Raw genomic sequence first — 20,533 nt, 5'->3', positions numbered from 1 at the left:
TTTAAAGAAATTGTCATCTGCAGCCAACTTCATGTTCGCTTAAAGTGACTTGTGAAAATTGTTTGTCAGTTCAGTCAGTTTGATCATTAATTAATTTTGGAAAAGTCTTAGGATAGTAAATATGGTATAGTTCTTATATTCTCAAATGTGTATATATTACTTAAATAGGAGCAATAATTAATATTTAATTAACAAATTTATTAGGGTCAAAACCAATCCGCCCAAGGTGGCTCAGGAGATAAGAAGGATGACAAGGATAAGAAAAAGAAATACGAACCCCCAATACCTACACGAGTAGGAAAGAAAAAGAGACGAGCGAAGGGCCCTGATGCCGCAATGAAATTACCATTAGTAACTCCACATACCCGATGCCGTCTTAAACTTTTGAAGCTAGAGCGAATTAAGGATTACCTAATGATGGAAGATGAATTCATACGCAATCAAGAACGACTGAAGCCACAAGATGAAAAGAACGAAGAAGAACGTTCGAAGGTCGATGATCTTCGTGGTACACCCATGTCAGTTGGAAACCTTGAGGAGATTATCGACGATAATCATGCTATCGTTTCGACGTCAGTGGGTTCAGAACATTACGTTAGTATCTTGTCATTTGTGGACAAAGATCAGTTGGAACCAGGATGCTCAGTGTTGTTAAACCATAAAGTTCATGCAGTAGTCGGTGTTCTTAGTGATGACACTGATCCAATGGTAACAGTTATGAAACTTGAAAAGGCGCCCCAAGAAACGTATGCCGACATTGGCGGTTTAGATACACAAATACAGGAAATAAAGGAGTCTGTCGAATTGCCATTAACTCATCCAGAATATTATGAGGAAATGGGTATTAAGCCACCCAAAGGTGTTATCTTATATGGTCCCCCAGGGACTGGCAAAACATTGCTTGCCAAAGCAGTAGCCAATCAGACCTCTGCGACTTTTTTGCGAGTTGTGGGTTCTGAGTTGATCCAAAAATATCTGGGAGATGGTCCCAAATTGGTACGTGAGCTTTTCCGAGTTGCTGAAGAGCATGCACCTTCTATAGTTTTCATAGACGAAATTGATGCTGTTGGTACAAAACGATATGATTCAAACTCTGGTGGTGAAAGAGAAATTCAGCGTACTATGTTGGAATTGCTCAATCAGCTGGATGGGTTTGATTCAAGGGGCGACGTTAAGGTAAAGGATTATAATTTGTTCTAATATTTTGAAATTAAATTAGAAATATTAATTAAATTTTTGGATTAGGTTATTATGGCAACAAACCGTATTGAGACGTTAGACCCTGCTCTCATACGTCCTGGTCGTATTGATCGTAAAATTGAGTTCCCACTTCCTGATGAAAAAACGAAGCGTCGAATATTTACGATTCACACATCTCGTATGACTTTGGCAGAAGATGTTAATCTGAATGAGCTAATTATGGCTAAGGATGATCTATCCGGAGCGGATATTAAAGCCATATGCACAGAAGCGGGTTTAATGGCACTACGTGAACGACGTATGAAGGTTACTAATGAGGACTTCAAAAAATCCAAGGAGAGTGTTTTATATCGAAAGAAAGAAGGAACAGTCGAAGGATTGTATTTATAAAACCATGTACTTCTTAATAATAAAACATAAAATATCTAATCTAAACATTGTGAACATAATAAATTAGTCGTTAAGGGAAGAGTTTGTTTACATTGATTTAAAAATGATTTCAATAAGAATTTTAAAGTTGGTATCCAAAACGATTTATATCTGCCGCAGTGTGCACTACGAAGTCATTTAGAGATCGTTAAATTTCTAAATTTAGAGAAAGCGCATTACATTATATTTCTCTAATTCGAAACCTGTTCGCAATCCATCTGAGTATCCTTTGTTAAAAGCTATTTGAAATGTTTCTTTCTTTCCATCTGACACACCATCGGCATACCCAATCTACGAAAAATTTGACATTTAAAAAAGTATATAGGCAGCACTGATTAGCCACATTGTTAGTTCCTAAATATTACTTGGTGATTGTAATTGTGGTTCTTACTTTGGCTGATTTGTTGCGGATTCTTTGGAAATTATTATCGGCAATCTTTCTAAAATCCTCATCATCTATAGCAGATTCACGGGTAATTTCCATTTTATAATTGCTTGATTAGTTATTACAGAAAATATTTTAGAAATTATGCTATTACAATACTTCAGAAGTAAACCTTTCCAATATGACAATTTTGGGGGTGAATAGCAATGCAGTGTTGTATACCAAAGTATCAGTATTAAAAGTGTTGGCTGTGAGTATAAAATTTATTTAGTATTTGATTGAAAAAATTTATCAAAAATTAGTACTAGATTTCTTTAGAGCTGCATATAAGCACCCTTACTACTTACTACCCTTATATCATGTTCAGACCGAAAAATTTAAAAGACTAGATTACATTTATGGGTTATGAAATCCAACAGTGTTCTTACTGCCGTTGAAAAGATTAACAGCTGTTTTTGCCATTCAAGAATTTACATCGCTCAATATTTATTAAAAGAAAACATTGTCATATAGTATTTTGTAATAAAAGCCGTATTCTTTTTAATATATTCCATATAATGGGAAGTCGATTTTCAGCAGAAATTAGATTCATTGCTCTAATAAAAATTTGTTTGTTTACATTTTTTCCTTTTTGTGGTGTCTAAATCAGCTGTGATAATGTAATAGATTTCCAATGCTGCCAAGAGAGATTTAGCGTGGATCAGTTTCAAATCACTCCGATGAAGTGATTTTGAACTGTCATTTTTGTATGGCGAAATCTTGATAAATTTATAAGATTAGTGGGATAAACCACTCAACAGCCGAAATCGTGTGATTAAGTGTCGGTCTGAACATGGTATTAAAGCTTAGTATCCAGCTCTCAAGAAATGTAAAAACTTCAAGAAATGGTCTAGAAAATGGAGCATGCAGCTCCAAAGAAATCTAGTATAATTTTTAATAAATTTTATCAATAAAATGCGAATATGGCAAACCTGGTTTTCCGAAGAAACGTGAAATCAACAATTGTTTCTTGAAGGAAACTCAAAGTAATCGTTAAAGTCATCCTAAATTAGTTAAAATCATTATTAGGAAGTATATTTCATTTTGAAATGTTGTACGCGTAACCAGCTGTCAAAATTACTTGAAGAAATAATGTATTTTTTTCTTGAGCAATTACGTAAGAGCTGGATACGGGCCTTAATGTATTAAAAACTAACTTGAAACCGTATTCGCAACTAATGAGTTTTTTGAATGAAGTAGAGCTCTGATGGTAATATTTGTCGGTGGAGAATTTTGAATTAGTATTTGAGAGCTAGAAAATATAAATATAGATTATTTGTATAATTGATGTAGATATTACGCTATATAATGACGGATTTCAACATACAGTACATGCTCGCTAGAAAAATTACTGTGCATACTATATATGTATATTAGTTTATAGACCTGACAGACGACAGCGCTAATATACATTAGCGGGCTTAATTTACATTTACTTGCACATTTGACCCATGTTAATACAAATTTGTAATGCACAAGAATTTCGTGCATTTAGCTGAATTTACCAAATTTGAGTAGGCAAAACTGCTCAAAAATGGCCGATTTTTGCTATTTTTTGACAGATGTCGCTTGAAGTGTGCCGCCTCCTTTGCGTTTGCAGCATCAGAGGGTAAGCAGTTTTATATTGCTACTTAAATTATGTGCAAGTGTATTAACAAAAACAAATTTTAATATTTTTAGATGGCAGAAAATAAGCAACGCACAGTTTGCTATCCATTTTTCCAATATTCTTAACTTTTTCGCACACTTTTTCCGCATTACAATCAATTATTGCTTTTAATTTCACTCTATTATCTTTTGACGTAGTTAATAATAAACGAATTTTTTCGTTAAATTTATATTGATTTTCCAAAAATCGTATTCATTTTTATTTCACTTTTTTTTAATAAATAAACAAATTTCACTATCAGCTGTCTAAATGCACATGTCTGCCGTCTGTCACCATAAAATTTCAATGCGCATTAGCGTTGCTTAAGGCGCATTAAGGGGGGTAAGGGCTATTACTTACATACATATTTTGACAATACACAAGCTGGTCTGCAATTGATCCTTCATAACATTCTATAATCCATATTCTCTGCCGTAAATGTAAATCCAAATGGAATTGGAATGGGGTAGAATTTCTTGTCAAACCACGTTGCACCAACTTACTTATACATATTATTGTCAGAAAAAACACGAAAAACGTCAAAATTTCACTTTCATCTATCAGAATTTTAATTTTTCTGTCGTTGAGCACACACGTATTCGTTCTGGCAACTACGAATTTCGTTGTCTAGTTAATTGTGGCAATTTATCGTTAATTCTGTTTCGTTTTCGCATCCGATTCGTCACAACATACTGATATATTGATAATACACAAATAGTTGTTTTTATACTCTTGCAACATGTTGTTTATATTAGGCTTTTAATGCATTTTTTTGTTGTATTATAGAGTGGAGGTGCATGTTTTGAATGTATATATTATAACTGAACAGTTGAAACTATACAAATATGGCTGCCAATGATATATCCGATGCAATATTGGTTATAATTCAAAGAGTTGCATCTGGAGCTTCAAATGATGATCTGGTTAAGGGATTACCAGAGGTTACAGCGCAAGCTCGAATGGAAAGTTTGAATAAATTGTTGCAACAGGGCGCTATTGAATTGCTTAAAAAAGGGGAAAAGCTCATATATCGTGCTAAAGATCCGAAAAAGAGTGCATTACCCAAAGATGCCGATAATGAGGAACGAATAATTTATGGTATAATTGAAGAAGGCGGAAATAAAGGCATTTGGATTCGTGATATACGCATGCAATCAAACCTTAACATGACTCATTTGAATAAAATTTTGAAAAATTTGGAGACCAAAAAACTGATTAAAGCAGTCAAATCCGTAAATGTAAGACCTAGCCCAAAAGTATTCGCCGTTTGTTTTTAATGTATTTCGTTGTAGGCTAGTAAAAAAAAGGTATACATGCTGTACAATTTAGAACCAGACCGCTCAGTAACTGGCGGGGCTTGGTATCAAGATCAAGACTTTGAGGCTGAATTTGTAGACGTCCTTAATCAGCAATGCCTAAGATTTTTACAAATGACCCGTGAAAATGCAGAAAAAAAACGGGAAGGTCCATTGGCACTTAAACGGCTATCTTGCTGTTCCGTAAAGGAAGTTCATAAATTTATATCAGACTTGGGTATAAGTAAAGTACGAAATTTGAGAATATATATATACCTATACACCGACTAAAATAACCTCATATATTTATTAGGTTCATTTAGATGAAGATGATTTAGAAACTATATTAAAAACTGTCGTTTATGATGGCAATGCAGAGCGTATGATGATGCCCGATGGTTCTTTTGTTTATCGCGCCATTAATTCACCACTTTTTGCCCCCGGCCTTGTACAAATACCTTGTGGGATATGTCCCGTTATAAGAAATTGCTCAAAATGTGGGGATGTAACACCAAATAAATGTATTTATATGACAGATTGGTTGGATTAATTAAAAATAAGGAAATCATTTTAATACCTACGTATATATGCATATGTATATTTAAAACAAAAATAAAAAATTAAAAGAGTTAGAAATAATCAAATTGTATGTCACTAAAGTTTATTCAATAGTACCACCCTAATATTAGCCGCTGTACGTGGCCGTCCACAGCTGTCGTCATATAAAGCTGTCAATATAGAACAAAAGCAATATAAAAAATACATGACATTAGAAACATTTTCGCTGCTAAATTCATAAAAAAATAAATGTTTGGAATAAAAAATTAGTGATTACAACTTGAAAATTTCAAGTAGTTGAAGTTTTAAAACATTGTTAAGGTTTGTAAAAAATCTAGTATCGATATAAACGATGGGTCTATGCAAATGTCCAAAACGGCAAGTGACGAATCAATTTTGTTTTGAACACCGAGTTAATGTATGTGAAAATTGCATGGTGCAAAACCATTCCAAGGTAATTCCTTTGAATCTTTCACACACTGAACAATTGATATTGTTTCCAACTTTTGCAGTGTATTGTTCAATCATATCTTCAATGGCTGCGCGACAGCGATTACGTCTCCAATTGTACTCTATGCTCTTCAACACTTGAACAGGGTGATTGTGTACGCTTAGTATGTTACCGTATGTTGTAAATAGATAAAAGTTAAATTACAATTATTGTTCCTTATACTAGTCTATGTACTTTAATTTGGTTGCAGACGTTTTTCATTGGGATTGCTTGAATTCAAGGCAGTCATCATTGCCTAGTAATACAGCGCCACGTGGTCACCAGTGTCCAATTTGTGATACAGAGATATTTCCGAATTTCAATTTGGTATCACCGGTAGGGGATGCGTTGAAAGCACATTTGTCACAAGTAAATTGGGGACGAAATGGATTGGGCCTTTCTCTTGTAAGAAATATTTATTATATATTTCCACTTACTGTGTTATAATTGTGATCACATAATCATAGTTGCCTAAAGATAAGTCAGTCGAGTCGAGTGCGAATTTTAAAAGTCAAGGTCCATCTACTACAGTTTCTACACCTACACAGACTGCAGCAGTTAGTAATATGACCAAAGTTCATCATTCCGTAGGTGTGGAGCGTTTAAAGGATAATGGACTATTTTCCGAGCAAATTATGCGTCATGAGAATCCCCATTCTGTTCTGTTAATGGACGCATTTAGTTTACCAGTTGAAAAAAATGTTCTTGGTAAGTAGCCAATGAAAATTTGTTATGGTATGTATTTAATAAAACCGTATATAGCTAGTAGCAGACGTCCTTTACTGCCCCGTCAGTCGCCCATTGGTGGCACTGATCGTGATGAAAACAAATATAAACGGCGCACACCTTCAGAAATATTTTCACGTTGGTCACGTCGTTTCTATGCGCCCTCTTCTCGTCCACCCTGGCGTCGTACTTGGTTTCTGGTAATAAGTGGTGTATTAGCATTTTTAGTACTCATATATTTGATGGCACTTCTTGGACGTGGCAGTGACAATGAATCTATCCATGATAGTTGGAATGATCCAAATCCTAAGCCAGATCTTCATTATGAATAAAATTAAATTGTTAATGTAATCTGATATTTAGTTACGATATATATTATTTGTGCAATTGTATAAATATAGATTACTATGTATTAGATTTCGATATCATTTATAACTTTTTATTTACTAAACTTTGTTAAAGTTAAAATAAATTGTAATAATTTTTTATAATTAAACTTATTTGAGAAGTCTTCTGTAACGAAAAATGCAAAAAAAAGAGATGTACTATATATGTATCCATTAAATAAAATGAAAAATAAATACATATGTACATCATGATTTTTTATTCTCTAAAGAAGGTTTCTGAACATTTTGATAAGTCGGCAAAGCACAGAATCTTACAGTTAACAGATCCACTATCGGTGTAGGACATACCCGAAAAAGAAACCGGTATATCTTGTAACTGGAAAATAAATAATTTGTATATGTTTATAAGTTTATAACAGCAAATGAAATATGCAAATACCCATTATTTCCAAATATAAAAATTTGCGTCTTTACATATGTACATATATATGAAATGTACGTATGTAATACACATATATGTACATTACAAATATACAAATATTGATATTTATGTAGTACTAACCGCCAGGGCTCATGTATATACATCGCTTGGGGAATGCTATCTGTTAAAGCAGCTTTAAATTTATCCAACAAAATGGTGTCGTGAAATTGATTTGGAGATTTAAAACCCGAAACTACTTTCAGATAGTTGTTAAATTGCCTAAAATAGGCACTATAAAGTTGGCGTTGTTCATCATTAAACGCATCAAACATCACCTTTGCGTGTTCTTGTTGTCTTGCCGAAATATTGCTAAATTGTACAAAAGATCCAGGAACGAAGTTGATCACATCTACGCCATATTGTTGCATTTCTATGCGCAGTGAATCGCACCAGAAACGCAAAGCTGCTTTAGAAGCAGCATATGAGCTTAACGCCGGAAGTGCCTAAAAAGTCAATACAATCCTTAAATAATACGGTATTTTTATCAATAAAGTATCGATTTTAAAAATATTTTCATGCATGTGTTTCTATTTTTTCTTACCTGCAGACCGCAATGACTGGTGATATTGATTATACGTGCGCGATGCTGCCGTATCAAAGGTAATAGTTTTTTGGTGAGACGCATTGCACCCAACACATTTACATTGATTTGCATTTCAAATTGCTCTGAAGTTTGCCATTCAAATTCACCGAAACACATGACGCCGGCATTGTTTACTAATGCTGTGAATTGGTATTCCGTATTAGTGAGTAAAAAGTCTTTAATATATTGGAAGGCACATGTAATGGTGTCCTCCTTGAGCAGATCTACTTCAATGGTGAACATGCGTTGGGAATCGTTATCATTTCTTAATAAGCGAGCACCTTCAGACTTTACATTATGACAAGCCGATATAACAGTCATATTCAAGGAATAGCAATAAAGTGCTAATGAATGTCTGTTTTTGTAAATATAAATTATTAGATACATACATATGTATGTTTGTATGTATACATTTTCTGAAGCAAAGGATGATTAAAGCAATTGTTCTAAGTCTAATATCAACATGCAAGTTGAAGAAGTGTAAGTATGAAATAGTGTTTAATGAATTTATTTTTTCATCTATGTATTTACATACATATGTATATTATAAGTATATAATTACTTACCCTAATCCAGAATCACAGCCTGTGATGAGAATCACATTTTTAGGTGTCATCATTAGCGTTTTACCACTATAACCAATTGTCTTTAAGAGAGTATACCAGAGCTGATTTTTCATCATTCCGAATATTATTTTATATAATTTTTTATTTATATTATTTTCATGTATGTACATATGTATATAAATATGTATTTGTATTTATAAATTTAATTGTGTTTGCGATTTGCACTATGTGGTCACAACGATGTGATGTTCCGCTATATTCATACAGCACTGATTTACACAAGAATATAAAACTTCATTCCAATGCTTCATGTTTCGAGTTAATGTAGGTGCATATGCACATATGTTAAGATAAAAGTGCCAATATGCATGAAATACAATACATTTTATTTGCATATACATACATATGTATGTATGTATATCGTGCAAAAAGTGAATCTAGTTAAAACCTACCATAAGGCCATTAATACTTGTGGTGCACCAGTAACGAATACCATTGGAGTAGTACCTAAACCAGTTTTTCTATGTACCATTAGGCAAGGTAGCCGAATTAGTCGATTAACTATCTATTACTGTAAGTGCTTACAATATAAAAGGTAGTTTATTATGATATTATACTTACATGCATTTGTTATTAAATACCGATTTACCCGGTATAATCGAAAATATCATACTCTTACATCTTGCAAGGATTAAAGAAAGGGAAGGGTGTAAAGTTACCCAGATGTTCGAAAATCTCTATATAAGGTATATGGAGACTAAGGGAAATATTGACCCGATTCAGCCCATTCATAACATACAGACATACAACCATCAGGAAAGGATTCTCTCTGAATTTCAATTATATATCACGCATATTAACCGATATTCTTGCTGATTTGGGGCAAAAATCTAATAATGGCTATCACTGATGTTCTTGGCGAAATAAAAAATGCGCGGTAGGATAGGAAGTATGGAAATTCCCAGTATTAAAGATTATACAACACAAGTGGTTAAGATGTTCTATTGATAGTCCAAACAGTATCGTAGTTAATGGCACAGTTGCCTAAAGATCGAATGTGAATAAGTCAGATTTGAATTTTGGGGGCACCTGAGATTAAAAAAAAGTGGTATCTTCCAAACTACTGATGTATATCACTCAAACTCGCGAAGAACTAGTCCTTCTGCTACATTTTTATATCAAAAGGAATGGTGAAAATAGATTATAACTACTAGCAGAAGCAATAAATTTTACATTACAGATGATACGGACGGACTTCGAGGGAACCAGTGTAAAAATTGGACAAGGGCACCAGCCGATTTTAGATGAAATCCCATACTGCAATCATTACTCGACCAAATTCAAACAAATTTAGTGCGTAACATTATCTTGATAACTGGTTATAGTTGGAAAGTGTGCGAAATTGGGCACCAACCCATATTATTCTTTCACTTTATATTTTAAATAAAGCGCCAATCAAGATGTCCGAATAAAATCTTCTACAGATAAGGCATTTGTCTAATTGGGTTCATCAATTTTTAATTCGAAAAATACTGAATATGATCTCATGAACCCCAATGTTAATGGTTGACTTTCTACCGGAAATGTAAATATCAAATATATTTATGCTCATATGTATATTATAATATAATATATTATATGCGTTGCAATTTACACTTCAATCGCCAAGATAATAAGACAATGTGGAGTTATAGTTTTTTGCTTCATTTATTTGTTTACTTTTGTAAGTTTCTTTTAATTTGGTGTCGGTCTTACAGTTTATTTATTGTAAAATTATGTTTCAGCTATTTAAATATTTATCTAATATGTATATTTTTGATTTTTTGTCTGCCTTTACCTTAAGCGTTGTCCTCTAATTCCACAAAAATTTTTTAGAAATGTGTCAAATCAAATAGCATGGCATCTAAAGCGAAAATCATATACATATGTATGAAGCGTAAAGAATTATTAAAAATTTCCTTTTTAGCTATAAGCTTTCCTTTATGTTTCTGCATTTTTTCTCTTATTCACTATTATAAAAATATAAATATTGCTTTTAGTTGTGTAGGACAACCAAAATGTAAAAAGTGAGTGTTAAACACTTAAAAGCTTTTTTTCTTGCATGTATAGTATGTATATGCTAGTTATGCAAACATAGTAAGGGCAACTGTTTCAAACTACAATCAAATCAGGAGTTTTTGTGGAAGGAGGACTTGGCAACCTGCAGCAAATGCTTAGCAGACTCAAAAACAATTAAATAAATGTTTACATATTTTTTATTTTTTATTTGCTATGTAATAGAATACACAGTATTACATAATATTACTAATATATTTTTTGTATTTATGGTTTAGAAATTTTGTTGGTACCAAAGAAGCTTATACACATACGTATATAAACACATATGTATGTATATTTACATATAAATATGCATATCACTGTAGAAAGATATTTAGTTTTTAATTTGTTTTGTTACACATAAAGGCAATTTCAATTGTTATTTCTAAGATTAATTTGATTTGTTCACAAATTTAGTTAACCTGACAATACATAATTGTTTCACAATGTTTAGATTTGTTAAAATTACATCAAATTTTATTATATTAAATTAATGCATTAGATTTTATAAATTGCTTTCCATGTACATACATATATAAATACATATTATTTATTTATTTATTTTTTTTTAATATCACAACGCATTCTCAATGTTGTTGAAAACAATTCCTTTAGTTAAGTATCATACATATTTATAAAAAAAAAAAATAAATTGTAAAATTGTGAAAAAAAAAATTTCTAGATGAAATTCAAAGCAACATTATTTTACATTTAACCATATTGTATTGTAATCAAAACTCTTGATTTCGGTTCGTTAAAAGAAAACTTAATAAGCGATAGATTCAAGAAATAATCATAAACAATGAAAATCTTCATAACGTGAAAAAAAACAATTAATTTTTTAGTTAGTTTTATAATATAATAATACAATAAATATTTATTTGTTTCTTTCTAATTCAATTTTCATTCCTTACTTCATATTATGCACGACGGTCGATTTTTTTTAATTAACTTTAAAAATTACTCTAAAGCACTTTTATGTTTATTTTTGTAAAATTAACAAATAATAAAAAATTGAATAAAAAAAGAATAATCTAAAAAAATTACACAATTATATGTTGCGACCCAAGTTATACAATACAAAGCAATTGAATTTTAATGAAAAATCTTTTTACATCAAAAATAATATATTTACATACATACATCCATATGTATATAGAGAATACATATGTACATTAATCTTCTTTATGGCATCCGTAACATGCGCATGCACTGCATTTATTCAATACATAAATACGTAAGTAAATATTTTAATGCTTGTATAAATATTATTATTATAAGGATTTTTCGTGTCTTTGTTTTTGTCTGTTTAAGGCTGCAAGAATTTTTAGGTCTCACTAATACAATACCACAATACTCATTGAAATTTTGTATTTGACTGGTGTATCTTAACTATTCCATTCTTACTTCTAACCTCATCTATCCGTCGTCTTTTGTACCAGACTCTTGTTCTGTTTCATAACAATTGCCATTTCTATTGTTATAAGCTAACCAATTTCGATGGCTCGCTTGTAGGTGTTTGAATTTCTAATGGATGTTTGTTTTGAGTGGAGCAATTTGGTACCAGTGGACCTGAAACAGGAGTCAATCCAGTGCCACCATCCATCAAAGAGTCGAAGTTGAACATGCCTGTCGAGGGGGTTTGTATGGCAACACCATTGATGTCAGTTGGAGGACGTTCTGTATTTAAAGCGAGATTTTGTGCTTGGTTACGTAAATTTGTAGGTAGGGAGTTAGGGCGCTGTTTACTACCACTCAGTATTGGCCTATGTGGGGCACTCAATGTGCCTGTAATAGCGTTACTAATTGCAATACTATTTACTATGTTATTATTATTATTGTTGGAAATACTGTTGCCGGAAACAAGGCTAGCAAAGCTAACCGGTGCCGCCGTCACAATTGGTGTGTTTAAAGATGCGGATGCCGCAGCCAATGAAGCAGATAATGTCGAAACATTCGGCAATGGTGGTTGCACCATCGGATTGTTATCAGATAGTAGCATGCGCTTGGGTGATGGAGGTCCATCATGGCCTAGTGATGAATTCGAGTCCAGCGTATTGTCTAGAGGTTCATTCTTAATGTGAGACACCATATCCAAAATGACAGGTTTAAGATCTATAGGTGAGCCACTTCGCCCTACAGACGACAATGTGGTATCTACTCCAATAATATTGCTATTACTGTCATTGCTATTGCCATTCGTTGGTGCGATCAATCCATCATAGGTGTGCACGCTCAATAAGTCTTGCCTTACCTTTTGGCATGTGGGTCGATGCGCTTCCAAAATAAAAGCCAATTGGTTTTTGGTAACTTTAAGGTTCTCAATTTCTTTTGTTAATGACTCCCGTATATTTTCCAACCGGTCTACTTCTGTTTGTAGTTCATTAGTTTGATCAACCCGACGCTTTCTACAACGTGCTGCAGCCAATTTGTTACGTTCACGGCGTATGCGTCGTTTTTCCTCCTCTTCGGGAGACATATTAGTCGGTTTAGCAGGGCGGCGACCACCTTGATTACGACGCGTCGGTGTGGCTGTAATTGTCGTGTTTGTGGCACTGCTCGAGGTATGCACGTTACTGCTGTTGGGAGAATTTGTGAGCAAAAGATTTCCAGCATGTTTGCCAGTATCTGATCCGATGGCGTTATGTAGCATGGTGAAATCATTTTTTGACGAAGTTGTTGAGGTAGCGAGTGAAGCGTTGCTGGTGCCATTGAGTCCATTAGGGAATGAGGCGCTTGCTGAAATACGAAACGAATAAAACTGGTTTATAACAAAGAATTTAAATACGCACCCAGGTACGGTACTTTTGTGAATACGCATGTACTTACAATTATCTGTTGTCGCCTGTGAATTATCATCATGAAGTTGTGAGTTCCAGGACGCTTGTGAATCATCCATATCAATCTCATTGTAATTTTGTATAGCACCGCTGAATATAGGGCTAGTGGAATTTTGAATGGAAGTAACAGGTGGTGGTATAAAACCTGCCTGACAGGGCGGATTTGAGTGATCTGCTGTCAACTGTATGAATGTTTCTTCGATGCTGCGTAATGTCGTCGGCGTTAATGTAGATGTGGTTAACGTGGGTACACCACTTTGAATGCCATCTACTGATACGAGCTGTAAAAACATTATAGATATTAATTATTATACATTAAGTTATTTATTAATGATAATAATATCGAAATAATGCTTCCAATTTATGATCCTATTACTTTTGACAATTCAACTGCATACATTTCAGGTCAGGCTTTGAAATTCGGTTTTGTCGATACAAACTAAACCCTTAAAAACAAATTTCAGTTGAAGCTGTACCGAACTTAAATTGTTGACCTCCTCAAATTACACAAATATTATATAAATTCAACGACAGAGACTTTTAGGAAAAAGTCAAACGGAGTTAATCAGTTAACCTCTGTTAATTCACACTATTTTTAAGAAATTTGTTCACTTAATTTCTTAAAAATATCATAAATTTTGATCAAAATAAACAGTTTATGCAACGTTGAAAGGAAGAAATCACAGTATCGGGTGTATTGGGGGTAGGTGAAGGTCATAAATTACATATTGATCGATATATTTTTGGTATATCCTCCGTATAATTCGGGAAGTATTGACCCGATTTTACCCATTTTTGACAGAAACTCACATTATTTTTGGGAAAATATTCTTTATGAATTATATAAAGGTAAAAAGTCCATAATCGTTAAAACCTCCTCAACAACTCTGGCCAGTGCAAAGTTAAAACGTAGCCCTTTATAGCATGCGCTTATTGAAATGTACTCTCATATGGTTTCGTATCTAAATGACTTTCTTGGTGCTGGAAAGTTCTAATGGTAGTAATGGGGAAATCCACATTTACAAATTAATGTTAGTATAAGTGCGTAAATACTTATATGTATTATATAAATACATATTGTATGTATAAACCCAGTTTAAGTATCTATATTTTGTTCAATTATTAAATAAAATTATTTTCACACATACTACATCTGTGTGTTGCATTTCAAACGTTTACTCAACTTATTAAAAATAATAAATATTTTTATAATAGTTATAATATGCAATCTGAATTCAATGGTTATATATTTTAATCCTGGCTCTACTATACCCCTTGAATAGCACACCTAAACAAAATCCTAAAACATTTCAATGAATGAAATATCTGGAGGTGTGTTAAATTTTTTATAAATAGTGTGAAGAATGTGGTATTCAAGTGACGAAGAGTGTGTATACTCCAATAAGTGCATACTACGTAAGTATGTATGTAACTATCTACCTGCTGCATAAAAAGCTCATTAGCTAGAAAATTTGCGATTTCATAAGCATCCATCGAGAATCGACATTCGGCAGCCGTGTTGAGGGAGTCGATATTCTTATCCACATCATTGATATTACATTCGTTACTATTACCGCGCGCTGAGGGCGAATTCACCGGAAAGGAGGAACAATTGTTAGTAACTGCCTCAGGTATTTGAAGTAGTTGCCGTTGCGGTTTTTCAATCACAATTCTTTCTAGCGATTGCTGATTATTTGGCGCATTATTATCATTACTAGAATTATCACCACTTTGACGTACTCGTTGTTGTTGTGGTTCATATTGTAATTGAAACTGTTGTTGGGGCTGCAAGCATTGCGTGCATTGTTGATGAGTTAAGTGCCTTTGCTGCTGCTGCTGTTGTTGCTCAGTGTGATGGTGAGGATGTTGTTGTTGCAACTGTGCACGTCGATTATTAGCAATTGGTGTTTGTGATGACTGTAACTGGTCCTGCTGAAGTTGATTGGTGTTACTTATCTTATTTAACATATTACTTTTATGGTAAAAACCATGGTTATTGTTTAGGTTATTCTCTACATGCGATAGGTAATCTGTAGCATGCGTGCATTGGTGTGATGACGTTATTGAAATTGTTGCATTGCTGTTTGTGTTAGCATTCATTGCTATGTCAGCTGTGTTGTGATGGTGTTGTTGCGGAGCGGCAGAATTCGTTGCATAAGGGGTTCTAGCCAAGTCTTGTTGCTGCTGTAAATGAGTATGTTTCCGATGTTGTAGAGGTGCTGTTTGTTGATGATGTTGTTGCGTTGCCGATTGCTGGTACCAAGAATATGAGGAAAATTGCTGCAGTGGTGACATTGTTGGCATTGGCAATTGCTGAGGATCCGGAAAATCGTCTAATTTTTGCTGCCGCTGTTGCTTTTGCTGTTGTTGGCGTTCTGGTTGCTGTTGTCCGAAGCAGAAAATATGCGAACGCTGCTGATGTAATGGATGCACCGAGTTGTTGTGTACATTTTGATACACTGATTGCCGTTGCGCATTAGTACCAGTTGAGTACGGCTGATAATTATATTGCCTCATAAATAAGTTTTATCTTGCACCTTTCGATGAGGAAATTTTGTAGAAGTTTTATTTAAAACTTATTACTCTACTTAAGAGTTATAAATTGCCTTTTATTATTTTATTTTAATTATATTATATAGAGGGTGGCATAAATATGTGATAATAATATGTAATAATGTGATTTCATGATTATCCCATTTAAATGTTAAAATATTTTGCATCCACAAATAAAGGGTGCTTATATTCTTAAATATAATAAACCATTACACTATACCCTTGCGGTGTGAAATATTTAAATTTATAATATTAATATAATAGCTTCTTATGACTAATTTTAAGTCTTTTTTACGACTATAAAGTATGCAATGTAAAACAGCAAATATATGGTTAATGATCTCTCTTTTCAAGTAATTTTATTTATGTTACTTTTGAACCTTTATAATAGAAGTACTCTTTTTTAGTTTATCTTAAATTATACTATATTTAGTATTCATTCGTCGAGTTCGAATTTTTCCACTTTTAGTTTGAGTTTCGTATGTTCGATAAATATATGTATATAGCGTATACGTATTCTAAAACAGTTTCGTACAGGATCATAAATTGGTCGAGTAACGATATTTTTCGGTACTACTTTTCATGTTCAAATGTTTTCGTAATAGTTTATACCGGCACTTTTAAACCACAAATCCCATACATTTCTATGATGAATTTCTATTTAATGTTGCTCGTTATACACGTTTTACACGTTGTGCACTTTCTTCGTTCTTTGTAAATTCGTTGGCTTATGTTTGGTTTTTCGTCAAACGACCATATATATTTCTGGTGGTTTAATTTGGTTGAAAATAAGTTTCTTGAGCGCATTGAGCAGTCTTTGTTCGTAGTGGCATCGAAAGTCGTCACTGTGTATAAGGACTGCTTTTGCTTTTCTTGTCGTTGATAATTCGGTTTCGATTTTTAACTTTTCAATATTATGCTTGATTGCGTTGTTCGAAATTATCGGCGTACACATAATAACGTATTAACTAGTCAGAATCGGGGTAAAAGTATTTATATTAGATATTAATGCACTTAACCCTGTTGAGCCATGAGCTAGAGATGCTAAAATAAAATTATTTTAAATCTAAACTTTCTCTATGCGTTAATCATTAATAGTCACGTTAGCTTTTGGTAAGTAGCAATATATTGTAGGTAATTTGTCAACGTTGTTTATATTTCCTAAATAATACATTCATACATGTATTTGCATTTTTTATTTAATTATATAACCTTGTTTCACAATTGACTTCCTTTTGCTGAGTTAGTTTTCAATTCGTGCTTTTATTTTTATAAAATCGTATAATCGTTGTTTGAAGTTGGAAAAATTTTATTTTGTCGTTACTCGATTTTGTATTTCGTAAAGTGTATTTGAAAATACTATATGCGTTCGTTTGGCAATTTTTCTGCGTATATAGTATGTTGTTTCCTTCCCTGCTTCCATATATTTTATGACATTTCTTTATATGGGGCGCAAGCTGACCTCCTCCTTTCCTTTTTCAATTCAAAACCCTCTGAAATCTGCTATGCATTCGTTTTTTAAATAATTTTTGTTAATTAATATATTTTTATTATGTATTATTTAGAACTTATTTATGAGATAAAACACGCAACGGACACGTACAAGTCTGCCAAACGGGCAGACACTTCAGGGGATCGATATTCGTATTAAACTAATTTTTAATTTTCTTCTCACTATTTGCGAAGAGGAAATTTTTAAATTAAAGAATTTAAAATACATCCACCAATACCATGGCGAGCAATTGACTATCTACATTGTATGTGTGTGTATATAATTATTTATATAAATTTTTGCACACATGCACAAAATACAAATATTTGCCCATTGTAGCAAGCGAATGTGGATCAAAGAGCAATGAGTGTGAGTATTGACTCAACTTGCAAATTCAAATGTGGTCCACCGAATCCCACACAAAAACTTTGATGCCATAGAGATACTTATGTATATGTACATATGTATGTATGTAATATGTACATCTCCGTGTAAAAATATTTGTAAAAACGTATGGAATTTAGTGAGTGTAAGCTTAAAAAATGTAGGGACGGTGGTTAACGTTGCCGCATTGGCAATCGCCACAATTGCTCTTTCGTTACTTGATCAGCCGATTCAGAGAGCCAAAGAGCAGCGGCATATGCCTAGTTGTAGCAGAGAACGTAGAAGAACTTCTTTCTTTATTTTTCTAAGCTTTCTGGTCGTAGTGCATATAATTGTCAAGGAACGGGTGGGCGAGAGTTTGTTGAAAGCAAATGTTGTGGACTCGTTTTAGACCATTATAAATCGAAGAACTGAACGGCAAGAGCATCCCTCAAGGAAATATGTGTATAACACATCTCACAACGTAGACGAGAGCAGAAGTCAGGAAAAATATTATTACTCTATTTTTAGTTTTATACCCACTATTAGTGTGTTTTTTTTTAGTTTACTTTTTAAATTGTATATATTATAACAAATTCAGCATCAGTTTGTTCGTGTTTTGTATATTTGTGCATTGTCATAATAGTAAATTTCCTTGCCATTCGTTATTACTATTCATAAATCCTGTTTGGTTATATTTTGTGGTATATTTTCTTTATAGGTTTTCAATGAGCACATTTACTCAAGTGAACATTTTTACCCTAATACATATTCGTACCACAAATCAAACAAAATAACTTAAATTTTGTATGTATATACGTAGGTAAGAATGTATGTACATATGTATAAAAATAGACATAGATTGTCACATTCGTATTTTTCATCGCCTCAAACAGGTGCTTTGCTCTTTATGTTATTTTGATGTCAAATTTTAACTATTTCTCTGATGGTGCGTGTTCGAGGACGAGAGAACGTAAAAATAACAATGTACAATTAAATTTATTGACTCTCCAATTAGTGTTTTTAAATTGAATTATTCATTACCTTTACAATTTAGGTATTTGCAATTTTTATAAATTACTTATTTGTACATTACATTTTCACTAATGTTTCAGGGTAAACAACACAAATGTATGTATTTGTATTTTCATAAACTATTTAAGTAAATAGCTTATTTGTTATAAATTGAGATTTCCCTTTATGAATAAGTATCTTAAGAGAATAAGTTTGACTATATTTTTGAACCTGATCTTTACAAATTACATTGCAAGAATTAATACATGACTCCTCGGTATTTGGGTAATAATATTATTCAAATCTGAAATGTCGTCTGATTGTGGAAGGGGTCAATTATTAGTCACCTTCATTTCAATTGTATACTTTGAACAAGTGGGAAATGTTAATACGAAAGATTTTTAATAATTAGTTTTTTACAGATCCCATTTAATAAATAATTTATACAAATTTAGAAAGCCTGTTATACGTCGCACTTACATCGCATATCTGCTAATCTAGTAAAACCGTTAGTATGTACATATGAAAGTTATGTATGTAAATAATGTTCATGTATTCGTACGAGTCTATACGCAATAAATCCATAAAAACATCATATGTACATGAATACACCAATATGAATATACAGAAATTTATATTATGATGAATACAAAAATATTGAGCTTGCTCAATGAAGCTTGGTACATTTGTCTCAAATAGACACATTGGAAGTGTATATACATACATACTTATGTAATTCTTATTGGTGTTAAAACCGTTCGGGATTTATACGTATACATTTGTATGTGTGTAGCTATTTCTGGCGTCCTGACGTCTCATATGATATCGGCACCCAATGTTTATGCCTGTTGCATGTTTGGAAAAAAGAGTCAGCTGATCAGTTGTAGTTGATTTTATGTAATACTAATTTTCAGCAATAAAGTTCGGGTGTAAACCAACATTTTATACTCGCAACTTGCAAGGAGCAAAGCCGAGAAAATACTTTCAGGTGTGGCAAAACTTAACATAAACAAGTAAGGAAGGGCTAAGTTCGGGTGTCACCGAACATTTTATACTCTCGCATGGTAAAGTGATAATCGAGATTTCATTATTCGTCATTTAAATATTTTTCAAATACCGTATTTTTGTAAAGTTTTATTCCGCTATCATCATTGGTTCCTAATGTTTATACTCGTATTATACAGAGAAGGCATCAGATGGAATTCAAAATAGCTTTATATTAGAAGAAGGCGTGGTTGTGAACCGATTTCACCCATATTTCGTACATGTCATCAGGGTGTTAAGAAAACATTATATACCGAATTTCATTGAAATCGGTCTAGTAGTTCCTGAGATATGGTTCTTGGTCCATAAGTGGGCGGCGCCACGCCCATTTTCAATTTTTAAAAAAAGCCTGGATGCAGCTTCCTTCTGCCACTTCTTCCGTA

At 32.9% G+C, this 20,533-nt stretch overlaps 5 protein-coding genes and 1 long non-coding RNA gene across 11 annotated transcripts in view; 3 read left to right on the top strand and 3 right to left on the bottom strand.

Annotated features, from left to right (window-relative positions):
- Positions 1–12: 12 nt before the first annotated feature.
- On the top strand, positions 13–1,669 carry LOC126751254 (26S proteasome regulatory subunit 4). The gene is made up of 3 exons (XM_050461368.1): positions 13–124; positions 205–1,176; positions 1,246–1,669. Exons 1-3 carry the CDS (start codon positions 122–124, stop codon positions 1,588–1,590), a joined length of 1,320 nt encoding a protein of 439 aa, XP_050317325.1. The 5' UTR covers positions 13–121; the 3' UTR covers positions 1,591–1,669.
- A 200-nt stretch (positions 1,670–1,869) lies between these two features.
- On the bottom strand, positions 1,870–2,119 carry LOC126751260 (uncharacterized). The gene is made up of 2 exons (XR_007665866.1): positions 2,021–2,119; positions 1,870–1,960 (listed from the first exon to the last, which is right to left on the bottom strand). It is a non-coding gene; the product is annotated as an uncharacterized LOC126751260 (long non-coding RNA).
- LOC126751258 (probable DNA-directed RNA polymerase III subunit RPC6) lies at positions 1,981–5,645 on the top strand. 4 transcript variants are annotated; one of them, XM_050461373.1, is made up of 5 exons: positions 1,981–2,102; positions 3,616–3,662; positions 4,488–4,939; positions 4,994–5,245; positions 5,310–5,645. In XM_050461373.1, the coding sequence occupies exons 3-5, from the start codon at positions 4,547–4,549 to the stop codon at positions 5,544–5,546; spliced, it is 882 nt and encodes a 293-aa protein (XP_050317330.1). In that variant the 5' UTR covers positions 1,981–2,102; positions 3,616–3,662; positions 4,488–4,546; the 3' UTR covers positions 5,547–5,645. The 4 variants fall into 4 exon arrangements, with proteins under 4 accessions (XP_050317330.1, XP_050317329.1, XP_050317331.1 ...); XM_050461374.1 differs by lacking the exon at positions 1,981–2,102 and adding an exon at positions 2,109–2,264; XM_050461372.1 differs by lacking the exon at positions 3,616–3,662 and having other exon boundaries at positions 1,982–2,102.
- A 118-nt stretch (positions 5,646–5,763) lies between these two features.
- On the top strand, positions 5,764–7,198 carry LOC126751256 (zinc finger protein-like 1 homolog). Of its 2 annotated transcripts, none has more exons than XM_050461370.1 (5): positions 5,764–6,008; positions 6,067–6,168; positions 6,231–6,449; positions 6,512–6,752; positions 6,807–7,198. In XM_050461370.1, the coding sequence occupies exons 1-5, from the start codon at positions 5,907–5,909 to the stop codon at positions 7,100–7,102; spliced, it is 960 nt and encodes a 319-aa protein (XP_050317327.1). In that variant the 5' UTR covers positions 5,764–5,906; the 3' UTR covers positions 7,103–7,198. The 2 variants fall into 2 exon arrangements, with proteins under 2 accessions (XP_050317327.1, XP_050317328.1); XM_050461371.1 differs by having other exon boundaries at positions 5,767–6,008; positions 6,067–6,178; positions 6,256–6,449.
- Positions 7,199–7,355: 157 nt separating this feature from the next.
- LOC126751255 (retinol dehydrogenase 7) lies at positions 7,356–9,274 on the bottom strand. Its single transcript, XM_050461369.1, has 4 exons — positions 8,748–9,274; positions 8,140–8,536; positions 7,680–8,041; positions 7,356–7,493 (listed from the first exon to the last, which is right to left on the bottom strand). The coding sequence occupies exons 1-4, from the start codon at positions 8,915–8,917 to the stop codon at positions 7,364–7,366; spliced, it is 1,059 nt and encodes a 352-aa protein (XP_050317326.1). The 5' UTR covers positions 8,918–9,274; the 3' UTR covers positions 7,356–7,363.
- Positions 9,275–10,435: 1,161 nt separating this feature from the next.
- LOC126751396 (transcription factor kayak) overlaps positions 10,436–20,533 on the bottom strand; it is a 47,804-nt gene continuing 37,706 nt past the window's right edge. The window contains exons 1-3 of one of the 2 annotated variants that reach the window (XM_050461634.1): positions 15,125–17,888; positions 13,674–13,965; positions 10,436–13,583 (exon numbers count right to left, since the gene is read on the bottom strand). In XM_050461634.1, coding sequence (XP_050317591.1) covers positions 12,325–13,583; positions 13,674–13,965; positions 15,125–16,201 — 2,628 coding nt within the window. In that variant the 5' untranslated portion in view covers positions 16,202–17,888 and the 3' untranslated portion in view covers positions 10,436–12,324. Of the gene's footprint in view, positions 13,584–13,673; positions 13,966–15,124; positions 17,889–20,533 lie in introns of those variants that run through there. The other variant, XM_050461635.1, reaches the window with a different exon arrangement.

This window comes from Bactrocera neohumeralis, chromosome 2 (assembly GCF_024586455.1).
Source record: "Bactrocera neohumeralis isolate Rockhampton chromosome 2, APGP_CSIRO_Bneo_wtdbg2-racon-allhic-juicebox.fasta_v2, whole genome shotgun sequence".
Classification (NCBI taxonomy): domain Eukaryota; kingdom Metazoa; phylum Arthropoda; class Insecta; order Diptera; family Tephritidae; genus Bactrocera; species Bactrocera neohumeralis.
Note: the sequence above shows the minus strand (reverse complement) of the source record. Positions and strands in the feature narration are given on the sequence as shown.